Raw genomic sequence first — 13827 nt, forward strand, 5'->3', positions numbered from 1 at the left:
CCTCCCTCTGCTTTTCTTGTTGTTCAGTCATGTCCACCTCTTTGAAACCCCATGGACTGCAGCACGCCAGGCTTCCCTGTCCTTCACTGTCTCCCGGAGCTTGCTCAAACTCATGTCTAATGAGTTGGTGATGCCATCCAACCACGTCATTCCTCTGCTTGTTGACTGTCAATCCCCACTTATCCTTGTATTGAGTTGATTTCTCCACCCTCACTGCCCAAGTCCCCCCACCTTCCCACCCACTCCCGCACAAAGTGAACATGCTGAGTCCTAACCACTAGACCACCAGGAAATTTCTGTCTTACTGTTTTAACAAGTGCCAGAATTTTTTTTTTTTAAGAGTTCATACATGCAGCATTTGGATCACACTGAACAATTTTTTTCATTTAACAACACACTGAAACACACTCAATGAAATATCTTTCCAACCACACTGTTTTATTAACTACTTATCATTTCTAAGATGCCACAAGTAAAAATGTATCCTCAAGGTCAAGATAAAGCCTCTTATTAAGATCTCAAAGATTTAAGGAAGTGCCAAATCCTCTGGCTAAACAGAAGATTTCTGACTCTTAAGTGTCTCCTAATCTCAGTCAGTTAGATAAGAGGACTTCTGCCAAAATATGAGCATTGTCATACAGCATGCTCCAATGCAGGAGGCCCAGCTTTGATCCTTGGTCCAGCAACTAAGAGTTGCATGCCATGACTAAAGATTCTGAGCACTGCAGCGAAAACCCTTCACAGAAAAGTAAATTAAAAAAATAATAATAAGAAGAAAGCAGGCTGCAGAGGCTTTCAGCAAGGAAGAAGACAAAAAACTTGGGTTTTCCTGTTTGTATCTTCTAGAAGCAGAACAGACTGTATGAAACTTGAGAGAGATTGAATTAACATTTGAAGACATCTTTGGAAAATGGTACCTGGCAGACTTTATTTATAAATATATTCAACAGAAAGAAGAAGGAAAAAAAACACATAGTTTTCAATTTTTAATTTTATTAAAGTACAGAGTTAACAAGTTTTGAGTTTTCTACCCAGGAAAAGACTGGTCAACTTCAGCTGCTTCATAGAAAAATTAGCACTCAAAAAAAAAATCCCAATTATAAATCCATAGGTGCCTTTGTGACTTAAAACAAAATAACTAGTTTTAAAAGTTACCAAAACTCAAACATATCTGAGACCATTATAAATTTCAAACAGTAGATTACCACACATACTACATTTTCAAATTCTAATAGCAAAACATAACCACATAATTTGACTACATCTAATTATTTCAGACAAGTTTTTTAAAGTAACAAAGTTATGACTATAAAACTTCTGTATTTTTTTAAAGTAAAATAACCTTAAATCTTTAATAAAGGAAAACAAAACAACCCTTAAATTTCTTATAAATAGCTCTCAAGACATATATTACCCATCTGCTGCAAGCTTTCTTTACCTGAGAGAATTTCCCAGGATCCTTCACCACAAAGGATTACCTTACAGAGGTCTTTCCTGCATTTTACTCACATAAACATGATTAACACCTATGGAAGTGGATGTGGACAAATGCATTCTTAATCCACCATTCCCCAAGTTTTTGCTGAAAGGATTTTGCTTTTAAAAAAAGAATACCTCTTTGGTAAAAGCCAAATACTTCATCCTCTCAAAATGAACACTTCTGTAAATGATTTACTGAGGAAGGGAAAAAAGAGAGAGAAATCTTTAGAATGGTTAGCATTAATTCAAAAGATCTGTATCCTGCTAAGCGAGTATATTAGAGAGCACATCTCTGCCTAAAATACAAAACTGGATTAAAATGTCTGAGGCTTTACAAATATATTAAGGATGGCAGGAAACACAATTAAGAACGAAGCCAGAGGGATTTAGTAAATCAAGAATACCCTACAGAGAATGTCATGAACCCAGGGGTATTGGCGCCATCCTCAATGAAGAGCCCAGGGTGCTCTCTGGACATGTGGGATCTTGTCCCAAGATCACATCCTTCTTAGTTATATCTAAAACCCCCTTTCATTTTCAAGAGGGGTAGGACATGAATGTACACCGAAATGAGATGTTCTTTAGAAAGGCAATCAGAGGAGAAAAAGACCTAGGCAGCTTAAATGCATACAGGCTCTGGAATTCCCTTTGCAGGGTAACAGGAAGCACCAATGGTAGTTAACTTCTGGCCAAAATTATTATAAATAAGCAAATAATCTTAAAAAGGCAGAAGGAGACAATGTGGGGGGACTTAGCACTGCACAGAGGTCAACCATAGTGAAGGCATCTCTCAGCAACTGGAAATAAACGGCTGTGGGAGCACCCTCGCTGGCCACCAGGATCCCACAACCCCAGTAACCCCAGCCTCCATGAGCCCGCATACACACGGCCCATCGACGCTCCAAAGGCGCTCCAAAGACTTCTGGCAAACAATTCTTTCAAGCCAATTCCCAAGAAACTGTGAGGACAAAAACAAAACCAACTAACCAGTATTTAAAAAAAAAAAAAAAAAATCAACCCAGTAAGGACCAAGTAGGGTTTCCGAAAGCCTTTGGTGAGAAAGTCTCTGGTCTTCAGTCAGGTGACACATCTAGACATAAACAGCAACACTCCCAGAAGAATATCTTCCTCTCTTTATGTGTATTTACTCATGAAAGTGAGAAGTGAAAAAATTTCCACATCGCATGAACAGCACCGAGGAAGCTTACACACAGTTTTAAAAAATCTTCAGCTCTCATCGCTAAAGGAATCTGACCAGCAGCTTCTGAGAATGCACTTTTTAAATCACGTATAAAAAGTTGTAGGAAGCAAAGTCTATTATTTTGAAAAGATTATCAGTGAATTTATCAAATGAACATCATCCTTAACAGAAACTCAAAGCAATTGGCACTATGTTTCCAGTTTCTTAAAACATAATAGCACAAAAACGTAGACTCTTTAAACCCATGAATGTTGACTTATCACCTGAGTATTGTTTACTACAATTAATAATCATTAAAGTCAACATCTTATTTATACATCCTTAGTCCTCAGAGAACGTCCACATCTCTCTTGATCATTCGGATAAAACTGCTTAAATGTTCAGTTGAGAATAAAAATCAGAGTGACTGTAACTATTCTTGTGTCAGACCGACCTTCAGAAAGGAACATTATCAGGCACCAACAAAGTCTTAAGCAGCTGGAAAATGTGGGAGGACCAGCTCGAAAGTCACAGGGTTGGATGCTAGACCCTAGCAGGAAGAAAACACAACAAAACCAGCCACTGACGCACCCCAGCTCTTGACCTGCCTGTCCTCGTGATCTTTGTAAAGCCAGCCTCGCTTACTCAGAGCCTGTCACTGCACCAGCCACTGCAGTGGCCCCTGCTAGGGTGCTGTGACACACACAACCCACTGCCGCCACCTGTCTGACCACAGAGCTCCCACCCCCACAGGCTTCACTGTGGGGCCACACATGGCAACCACTCATTTTGTGCCTACAGAAGATCTCGGGACCAAGCTTGAAGAGCTCCTGATCTGGGAGGGGAGGGGGGAGAACCTGATCGAGTGTACAAAACAAGGCGCTCTCACACACACACAATGAGTGCCTTTAAAAAGCGAATCTCCAGCACTGTAACTAAGGCAAGTTTCTGGAGGAATTCATCCACTGGATGCCCCTTGCCTCCACCCAACTCCCCCATTTACTTGAGAGGAGGGCAAAGGGGTGAGTGGAAATGGAGAGTGGGACTAATTTCCCAGGTCAGCATTTGGCACCCTGTAGCCCAGCTTATGGGGGACCCAACGCACACAGCAGGGCACAGAAAGTAAAGGCCGAATCTTTTCATTGTCGGACTCTCTCTGCCCAGGTGCCGAGAGGATTCTTTCCATCCTGCATGAAATACTAAGAGGTGGGTTCCCACTGTGTCTCCGGCGGACTTTCCACTGCGTAAACTCCTCCCTGGCCGAGAGCATCAACACTGAAAATGGAGATCTTCTTACACAGCTGCCTAGAGTCAAATCTCTCTTAAGTGTCACCTTAGGAAATTTCTGTGGCTTTTGCTCATGGCTTAATGAAATAACTCCCCACCCACCTTTCCTTCTAAGTGTATCTGGTCACTTCTACAATTTGTATAATTGGAGGCCTTACCTGGTCAGCCCTGTTTGAGGTGCTGCCTATGATTCTCACCTCAGGAAATCTACCCCCAAAATCATAAGGGACCTTAATGGTGTGGTCACATTACAGATCTGGAAAACAAAAGCCCTTTTGCTTTTACAATTTCAAAGGCCTCGAGTGGAAGAGAAACTGGTTGACTTCAGTAATGGAAAGAGGGCTTCAGTCAAGAAGCAACTTTCCAGGTAAGGTCCTAAAGCATCATGACTATCAATCCACAAACAAGAACTATAGCAAAGAAAACAACACAAACATTGTTCTATCATCACGTCAACAACACCATGAGTAAGGGTCAAAGTACTCCATCACCGCCTGATCTGAGTTACAAAGCAAGTTACTAAGGCAGTAACTCGAATTAGGCAGTGACAATCTGGTGGGGGGAATCACATGGGTGGTGATGGCAAATTGTGCTTTTTCACATTATAAGAAAGATGCTGAGCCCGAAGGGATGAGGGCACCTCTGGGAAGGGAAAGGGCAGGGTGAAGCCTGTGATTCCCAGCATCACAACTTAAAAGGGAAATGTGTAGGGGCTGGGAGGAGACAGCACAGGGGTGGAGTGAAAAGCAGATGCTTCCTCTTGGAGCCAATAAATACCAGGGGACCGTGAGCAGGAGTTCTGCAGGCTGAGGTGTGGAGCCTTCTGAGCAGTCTGCCTTCTATTGGAGGCAAAGGGCTCCAGATTTTGTCATGTCTATTTCAGGGATAGGTAATAGGCCACACAAAGTAAGCTTTTATCCTTGTGATAAGATGTCATTCCCCAAACTCTGTTTTGGTAAAAAACATGCAGAAGGAAAATACTCGTCTGACCACTATCCCAATATTTAAGGGTAAAACATATAGAAAATCTATAAATACTCATCAATTTAGGTGAAATTTTCAATTCTCTGGGGGAGAAACTGGTAGCTTCTTTTTGAATTTCAGAATTTAAAAAAGCTAATCAAATGATTTTTTTTTTCCCCTGAAGGTTTTTCAGACCCACTGAAGCCAGCCAGGGGAATGCCAGCTTGTCACAAAGTACCAGTCATTGCTTGACTCCTGGGATATTTGTTCAAGGGCATCACTTCCGGCGGCAGAACCAAGGAGATTACTCAGATCCTCACACGGAATACTGTGGAGAGGGTCGACAGAGGGGGGCAATCAGCGTGCCCAGGTACAGGAGAACACAGATCCAGCAGGAAGCCATCTTGACCCAAAAGATGGACCAGCTCCCACTGAAGAAGGTCTCGATGTTGGCACTTTCATAGCTGCAGAAACAAGAGACCCAGCTGTGGTCAGAGCAGGAAGAGAACAGGTCGGTGAAAAGGTCTCTTCCCACCAAGTGTGTCTCTCCCTGCTTCCACTCCCCACCCCCAGCCTTTCTTTTTTCCCTAGCAACTCAATTCAGATATTAATATAATTCACACCCACTTAAAGTACATGATTTTTATCATATTCATAGACTTGTGTAACCACCACCACAGTCAATTCTAGAACATTCTCATCACCTTAGAAAGAAACCCTGCACCCTTTAGCTGCCCTCCCATTTCCTCCTCCACTTGGCCCCGGGCATGACTTAACCACTTTCTGTCTGTATGGCTTTGCCAGTTCTGGACATGTCACCGAGCATGGAATCAAGTGGCCTCTTGTGACTGGCTTTTCTCAGCATATCTCTTTTGGGGTATCTCCATGCTGTAATATGTAACAGTATTTTATTCCTTTCTGTCATGGAGGAATATGCCATTGTGTGGATATAGCACCTTTTGTTTATCCATTTGTCAGCTGATGGGCATTTGGTTGCTTCCACTTAGCTATTATGAATGATGCTGCCATGAACATTTGTGTATAAGCTTTTGCATGGACGTGTTTTTTTCTCCTGAGTATAATTAGGAGTACAATTGCAGGATCATATAACAACTCTGTGTTCAACATTTTGAGAACTATTTTCCAAAGTGCCTGTACCATTTTTACCTACTAGGAGTGGAGAAGGCTCCAGTTTTAACACATCCTTGATATCAGTTATTTTCTGCCTCCAACCTTTCTCAAGCTTCCCAAGCCGAAATGTTCCAGGAATTCCCAAGTATCACTGGGAAGCACTAGAGGCTGTAATGCCGTCTTCTCCCTCAGGGAAGCCTTCCCCATCAGTCTGTTCCCCTCTCTGCCCCACCATCCCCTGCCCCACTCCTTGTTCTTCTTCCTCATTCATCTCTCCAGTAGTCATCAATGTCTGACACACCGTATTTGACGTGGACCACTGTCCACCTCCTGCGTTAGAATATAGGCCTGCCACCCACAGCAGTGTGGCCCAGAGGAGCCACTCATATGTTTGTTGCACAATGAGTCTAAATAAACACTCCAGACCAGAATACTGGAGTGGGTAGCCTTTCCCTTCTCCAGGGGATCTTCCCAACCCAGGAATTGAACCGGGGTCTCCTGCATTGCAAGCAGATTCTTTACGAACTGAGCTATCAGGGAAGCCCAGATATCTATCCTAAGTTATTCTAATGTCTCCCTTAGGTATATCATAACATACACCAAATTTTGATCCAACAGAAACTCTGGATCAAAGAAAGATACAAAAAGAATCTTCATGTAGTAACAGGGAAAGTCAGACTCATCATGTAAGTGAAAAAAAAAAAACAACCCAACCCTCAAGGGAGAAAATATGTGTAATCACATTTATGTTTTAAAAAATTATAAGCTTGTAAATGCATAAAAAAGAAATGAAAGGAAATGCATCATATGATTAGCAGTGGTTATGGAGTTGGGGTGGAGGGCCCATGCTACTTTTCATACTTACACATTAGTTTTTTTTTTTTTTGAGATGTTTCAAACTTGTAATGAAAGTGTTAAAAAAAAAAAAGACAAAGTAGAAAAAAGAGTATCATCTCTTTTCTAACAGCCAGATGATTGCTTAAGAATTCTAAGTTCTTCCTCCATTACTGTTACTATGGACATAGACTGTCCATATGCTATTAACCTATTTTCTTAAGGCTGCAGTAAGCATCACCAATTTCCAGGGTTAAAAGTATGCCAAAAGACTGCCAGGAACTTAGACTGTTTCTGGGAAGACGAGTGCAGCAGGTCTTGGAGAAGAGGTTAATTGACTTCAAGAGGTCTGATTTTCAGGCTGTCAAGAATAGGATGTTTTAAAAAATCAACTTCTAAAACATCTAAGATGAGGGGCCACTCACTTGAACCAGTTGGTGACTGTCATCATCACATAGAGGGAAGCCAAGAAGAACATGAAGTGGAAATAGGCGTAGCTGTAGACGGTGCCTTTCTTCTCATCATAAATGACCCGTGGGCCCTCCTTCATATTCCGCTTCTCTTCCGCGTCTGTGAACCACAAAGTGAGCACAAGCCCCGTGAGTGAACACAACGATGCTTACCACTTTCGCAAAGACAAATTTGCTAATTTCCAACCCAGGGGCTGTTGAGTTGGAAAGCGGTCAAGCACCGTTTGTACCCACAGGCTATCTCATCTATGTCATAAGCCCCAAGCTCCCACCTCACCCTAGAGCCTTCTGTAATAGGATGAGTTACCTACTGGCACATCTATTTTAATAGAAGAGAGCTTTTAAACACAATCTTATAAACTCAGAAGAAAGTGACAGCAGAGCAAGAGTTTTCAAGCCCCTGGAATGTTCCAAGAAGAGGAAGCTGAATGAAAGAAATTTTCCAAATTTGTATTCCTTTAAAAAAATGTAACTTCTTGTTCCTCAAAAATGTACTGTGTAATTTAACTTATAAATATGAGCCAAAAATATCAACTTTTCCTCATCTGCCAGAATACCAACACAAATCTCAAAGACCCTTTGGGAAAAACATGTAAAGTATATAAACAACAAACCAGCTCTGGAATAAAGGAATTCCTCTTACCACTCAAGTTATTTGTGCCTAAATCCCAAACGCCTACAGACGAGTGGTACAGGTCTGCAGGGCATCACGGAGGCCCAGGCGGAGTGTTGTCCACTTACCCTCTCCCTCAGAGCCGAAGCAAAAGCAACACCGGGCTACCTGTGAGGGCAAAACCAGCCAAGTCAGGAGGCTTGCTGTCTGCTTCCATCTCCACATCGGTTAAGGCCACCTATGTGCCAAATTTCCCCCATCTGAACTACATCCCAAATCCAGAACTGCACACTTCATCCCTTCGAAAGGTTCTACTAAGTGTCTGTCCTTCCCTGACGGTCTGGGGGCTGGTGAGATGGGAAACGCAAGGACATGGAAGTGAGCCACCCAGAGCCTCTTCCAGTGTGTCCCCTTAGTGCCTGCTCAACCCCTGAGAGCCTCTGGCCGGCTGCTCCAGGTTCTGCCCTAGCTGGGAGCCGCCCCACCCTCAAGCAAGCCCTTCCTGGGCAACCCACGCAGGATAAGAGCTCCTAGCAGGGGTGTAAGGGTGCAGCCACAACCCCTGGGGGACAGCTCTGATGGGTCATATCTGCTCTGAGCACCCGTGAGTTGAGCAGTGGCTCTGTCCAGCCTGCAGTGCCCTTCAACTCCCCTTCCCTCCGCCACATGTGTTGAAAAGTCAAAGTGTTAGTTGCTCAGTCATGTCTGATACCCATGGACTGTACCCGCCAGGCTCCTCTGTCCAGGGGATTCTCCAGGCAAGAATACTAGAGTGGGTTGCCATTCCCTTCTCCAGAGGATCTTCCTGACCCTTGGATTGAACCCAGGTCTCCTGCATTGTAGGCAGATTCTTTACAGTCTTCTGAGCCAGCCGGGGAAGACTCCCTAATAAATATCCTGCACGTCAGGCTCTGCCCTGGTGGCTACTTCTGGAAAACTCAGCCTGGAACATGAAGTGAATGAGATAAGGTCCCCTCCCTCCTGGAGCTCTGCTCTTCTTGCTGCTCTACTTGATCCTCTTTGGCGCCAGGGGCTGAGATCATTATCCTGCATTTAGGTGAGGGAAACTGGGGTCAGCCAGGTTGAAGACCTGGCCTTAAGTCACGAAACAAGCTTAGTGACAGAGGTGGGACAGGAACTTGGGCAGGTGGGAACTTCCAGGTCTGTGCTTCACAAGGGGCAACAGGCAGCATGTGGTATCTCGATGGTAAAGACAGACTCAGAAACGGGAAAGCTAAGGGATCTGGAGCCAGGAGGCCCATCCTCATTGCTGCTAGAATCAGGCTCTGAACTGGCTGCCTAGGGGGAGCAGGGGTACCAGGGACGGCAATGCATGGGGTGGCTCCTTCCAAACGTCGTACCATGCTTCTGACCTACTCAAAACAACAAACTTAATTTTTTAAAATTGCGTTTACAAAAAAATTACTACATTGATTCCAGAAAGACTCTGGTAAACAGAATAAGAAACACAACACATAGCAGGACAGTCGAGAAGGTGTGGGGTCCTCAACGCCTCTTGGCTGGTAATAGTTTTATGATAAAGAACAGAGAGCTTGGGGCAAGCCTTTGTCCCATTTATACCCCTCAAAGCCAAGCCCTTTTTCCTTCCTGTGTCAAGGAAACTTGTCACAGAGGGACTGGTCTTGACAGAATCTTGGATCAAGGGATACTGTCTAAGATTCATTAATTCATTCAGTGGGCCCAAGACATGTTCTGCTGGGGCCCCAATTCTTTTGAAGCTGAAGTTACCACAAGCAATGACTGACTCTCTCTTTCAAAGGTCTATCCTGTGAAACATGATGCAAGGAGTTGGCGAACCAACTTCCATCCTGTGGGCGCTCTGGTTCAGAGGGAAACACTGGGGCTCTTTCCTCGGAATGAGAAGAAAAACATTCTCTTAAATCTAATGCGGAGACTTGCTGTTCTTTGCACTTTAACTCTGTACACAATAGGGATATTGAAGTCAGAGCGGTCCAGCCTCAGCAGGGGGTCACCCAGTCAGTGGAGAGCATGACCGCCTGCCTTCTAGAGCCATTCTCTTCTGAAGAATAGGCAGCAACCCATTCAGACTCAGTACAGTTTGCTCCTTCTTCAAGTGACAGAAAGCTCGTGAATGCTGCTGGCAGACTGACAACCCCTAACGGTCCTCTCTGTCCAGGTCAGGTAGAGGGAGGCTTATCCCCAGAGCAAAGCGCCCTATCTGGACAGACCCCAGGGCTCTTGCTCCACACAAGGAAAGGCAGCTGGAGGTTGGACGCCAGGCAGGGTCAGCAGCAGAGCTGGCAGAAGGCAGCCAGATCTTGGGCAACGGTGGTTGGGAGAACAGCACCAACTCGAGCCAGACTACATGGTTTACATGCTGGCGAATCCCAAGTTTAAAGGACTTCACTTTTCTGTTTGTCCCCCACCCTGCTGGAAAACGGAGATAAAAGCCTCCGTGGGTTTCTTTGAAGATGAAATCACAGATGCAGTGCTTAGAACACAGCAAGGCCTAAGCCGTCTCTGGAAACGCCTCTTCTTTCCATTCTTGGAGTCAGGGCGGAGTCTCTTTCTGGCTGCTTCCATCTGATTAGACCTTTTGTGACCTCAGTGGATGTTCCACCAAGGGCCTCAGAAAAGGACTTTTGCATCAGAAAGAAAAAGATATTCTGCTGACTAACAGACCTCTGTTCACTGTTTGTTATTCTTTACCCCATGAAATGCCCACATGCTGGAGGTGCTGCAGGGAATAAGCTCACATACAAACAGTGCCCAGCAGCGCGTACAGACAGGGTGTCCCTCCCCTTCCCTTTCCAGCAGCCGCCATCTGACCTCAGTCGTGCCACGGATGGAGAACACAGACAGGTACACACTAGGGGAAGGGACCAGAAGTTAAAACAACCCACATACATTCTGTTACGACAGAGGAAAAAAGCAGAGAGCAGACTGACAAGCTACCCAGGCCTCTGGTGGGAGCGGGGTGGCCGGATGCCACACCAGAGGCTGAATTTGTTGGAGAAAAATCAACAACTTTTATTTTAATCCTTTAGTACACTGAGGACATTTCTTTTTCCGTGCAGGAATCGTGTTCCTTCCTGAGTAAAAAAATGGGACCATGGGATGCAGACCACTAAAGATGCAAGTAAACACATAAGAAGTCCTCCTGGAAAATGGGTCTTCCGAGATAAAACAGGGCCAAGAAAAGGAAATGAACTTACTTCCAGCTCGGGAGCTGTGTACCGGCCCTGCAGAGCATCGGAACTTGATCTTGTCGTCGATGTCAAACTAAGACAAACAGAAAGGTCATTTGAGTATATTCATATGTCACATAACACATGGAAGGAGGGCAGAGCTGCCTGGCCAGGACTCCAAGGAGGCTCGCTCTAACTGATAGCCCTGCTTAAATAAAAGTTGTCTATTTTAATATCCCACTTTATTCCAAAACTGGCTGACCAACTCAACAGCCTATGTCTTCTTCCATGGATTGCATTAGACCATTTTATGCAAACAGAAGCTTAAAAAAAAAAAAAAGTTGTCTTTTGATCCTGTTATTCTGGTTTTCACTTTGGTTTTTTGCTTCTCCTCCTTCAAATGCCAACATACTTTTCAGATTTCACTTTTATCTTTCCCCTCCTTTTGACTAGTCTCACTTAGAAGAGATTAAAAGCAATGAAAGAAGCCAGAAATGGTGATAAAACTCAAGGGCATGAAAAGCAAAGGTTGTCACAATTTTCTGTGATAATCATCCTTGGACAGACAAGTTTTTCTATTTAGAAATTCAGTATAGAGGAGCTATCAATGTCATTTAAAAAAATTCTTCCTGCCACTTTCCTCCTGCCTAGAGAAGTAAAATGTTGTAAAATCTGGCTTAAAGAGGTACAAAACGGTATTTACTTTTTCCTGGGGTGGGGAATCATTTTAAGCACATTTCTATGTGTAAATATACAGTGAACATGAATAATCAATGCAGATTTATTTAGCAAATGTTTACTGAAGGTGTGCCCTGTGTCCAGCCCTGTTCTAAGCACTGGGAACTCAGTGAGACATACAACAATCCCGTTCCTCCTGCCACTCCAGGGATAGGGGAGAGGGTGGCACAGTGGGAGCTGTTAGTGGAGAGGCAGGAATTCCAGACTCATTTCAACCAAATAAACCAAAAAGGGAACACTGTCATTTCGACTCATTCTCATCCTCTTTCCCAAGGAGAGAAGAGATCAATGAGATGCAAATAAACAATAAAAAGCTTCCCTCATAAAAAGGTCCTCTGGGATCCAAGATCATTGTTTCTCTTGTCCACTCAAGTCCAACAGCGTCACTTTCAGTTCTGCTTTGAACAGATGGATGTTAACGGAGGCCCACTCCACCACCACTTCCTGGCTTGAGCCTGGTCTGAGGAGTGACAGAAACAATTCCATGGCTGTGTGCCCAAGAAACACACACACCTGGTGCCTGCACTCGAGGTGCTATTTTTCGCACATATGAATTATGAGTTAATACAGTCTGTCGTTTCCATGTGGGGTCATGTGACTTAACTTTAGGAAGAGATCAATATCTGGAATTTTCATCTGAAAGATGATGTTTATTCTTTAAAGGAGTATGACTAAATATTCCATTTCCTAATTTCTTGGGAATAAGATGGTTTCAGAAAAGCCAACTTTTGGTCCTGGCACCTCTGTCACTTCACTTTCATCATCGGAGGATACTAAGAGGGGGAGCTTTTGTTCTTACTTCTAAAAATCCCTATAATCAGTTCATCATATATATGGACTTCTATAAGTAAATGTATAAAATAAGATCTTTATTCAGTCATAGCCTTTATCCACAAAACATTCTTCTTAGGATTACTGAGAAAATACTGTTGTTTTTGTTTTTTACAAACTCTTTAAAAGCCTGGGAAATTCTTACTGTCGGCACTCTGGCTTTTACTAGAACCATCTGGTCTGCACAAGACAATTCCCGGATTATCCATAACCTCTTCCCTTCCAGGGCTCAGGCCTGAGTGACTTTAACCCTGTACTTCCTGTGGGGGTGGGAGGAGCCTGACAGCATTTGGTTGGGGCAGAGCTTCACTGGACACAGAATGTCTAGTAACCTTATTTGATTATTACCCTGAGCCCTCACTCACTAAAAGCCAGTAGCATCTTCCCATTGCTGTGACCCCGCTACCCCCAAGCCCTCCCAACCTCTGTTGAGCTCTGAACCTCCTGCACACTGGAAGAAAGATTTGTAATGCAGATGCCCCTCCACATCTGCTGCAGCTGCTTTTGGAACTGGCCAAACTCCACTAAGTCACAGAAAATCTCCAGCCAACACATCCAGACTTTCCTGCTGGAGACCACAGATTCTGCCCCTGACCAACTTACAGGGCCCTTGAGAGATCACGTGACTGTTCTCAGCCTTAGTGTAATCAACTACCTTCCCAGTGTAACACAGAGCTAGAGACTCAGCTCCCAAGAGAAACCAGAGTTTGTAGGAAGAGGCCCTCAACACACCCCTGCTGCAGAGACATGAAGATTTCTAGATGGCAGGTTCTAGAGTAACAGGATTCCCAAAAATATACCCCCCAATTCTTAAAAAAAAAAAGAGCAGCAGGTCCATCCCACACCAACAGTATAGGTAACCCTCCTTGATGTGCCAACTTTTTTCAGTTTAAACTAGTCCCTCCAATGCCATCTTACTAATCTTGCAATTATTTCCAAATGGGCTGCCATATTGCTGCGAGTATCCCATTTGAACTAGCAAGTTGTTTGACCCTAAGTAAAGATTTTTAGTTTTTCCAATTTTGTACTCAAATTCCTAGACAACTGAAAAAATACTTATTTTCTTTTCTCTTAAGTATAGCTAATATAGCCAGAAACATTTTATAGCACAAATGCCTCCTAATCATGCAA

The 13827-nt window shown here is 43.9% G+C and overlaps 1 protein-coding gene across 4 annotated transcripts in view; it reads right to left on the reverse strand.

Annotated features, from left to right (window-relative positions):
* Positions 1-973: 973 nt before the first annotated feature.
* The window catches only part of SERINC5 (serine incorporator 5), a 107814-nt gene continuing 94960 nt past the window's right edge, over positions 974-13827 (reverse strand). For 3 of the 4 annotated variants that reach the window (XM_055435358.2, XM_055435359.2, XM_088839903.1), the window contains exons 9-12: positions 11155-11221; positions 8086-8125; positions 7300-7444; positions 974-5373 (exon numbers count right to left, since the gene is read on the reverse strand). In XM_055435358.2, coding sequence (XP_055291333.1) covers positions 5226-5373; positions 7300-7444; positions 8086-8125; positions 11155-11221 — 400 coding nt within the window. In that variant the 3' untranslated portion in view covers positions 974-5225. Of the gene's footprint in view, positions 5374-7299; positions 7445-7987; positions 8126-11154; positions 11222-13827 lie in introns of those variants that run through there. The other variant, XM_088839902.1, reaches the window with a different exon arrangement.

The sequence above is a fragment of the Moschus berezovskii genome, chromosome 9, assembly GCF_049115385.1.
Source record: "Moschus berezovskii isolate FMDL1 chromosome 9, NW_MosBer_1.0, whole genome shotgun sequence".
Classification (NCBI taxonomy): domain Eukaryota; kingdom Metazoa; phylum Chordata; class Mammalia; order Artiodactyla; family Moschidae; genus Moschus; species Moschus berezovskii.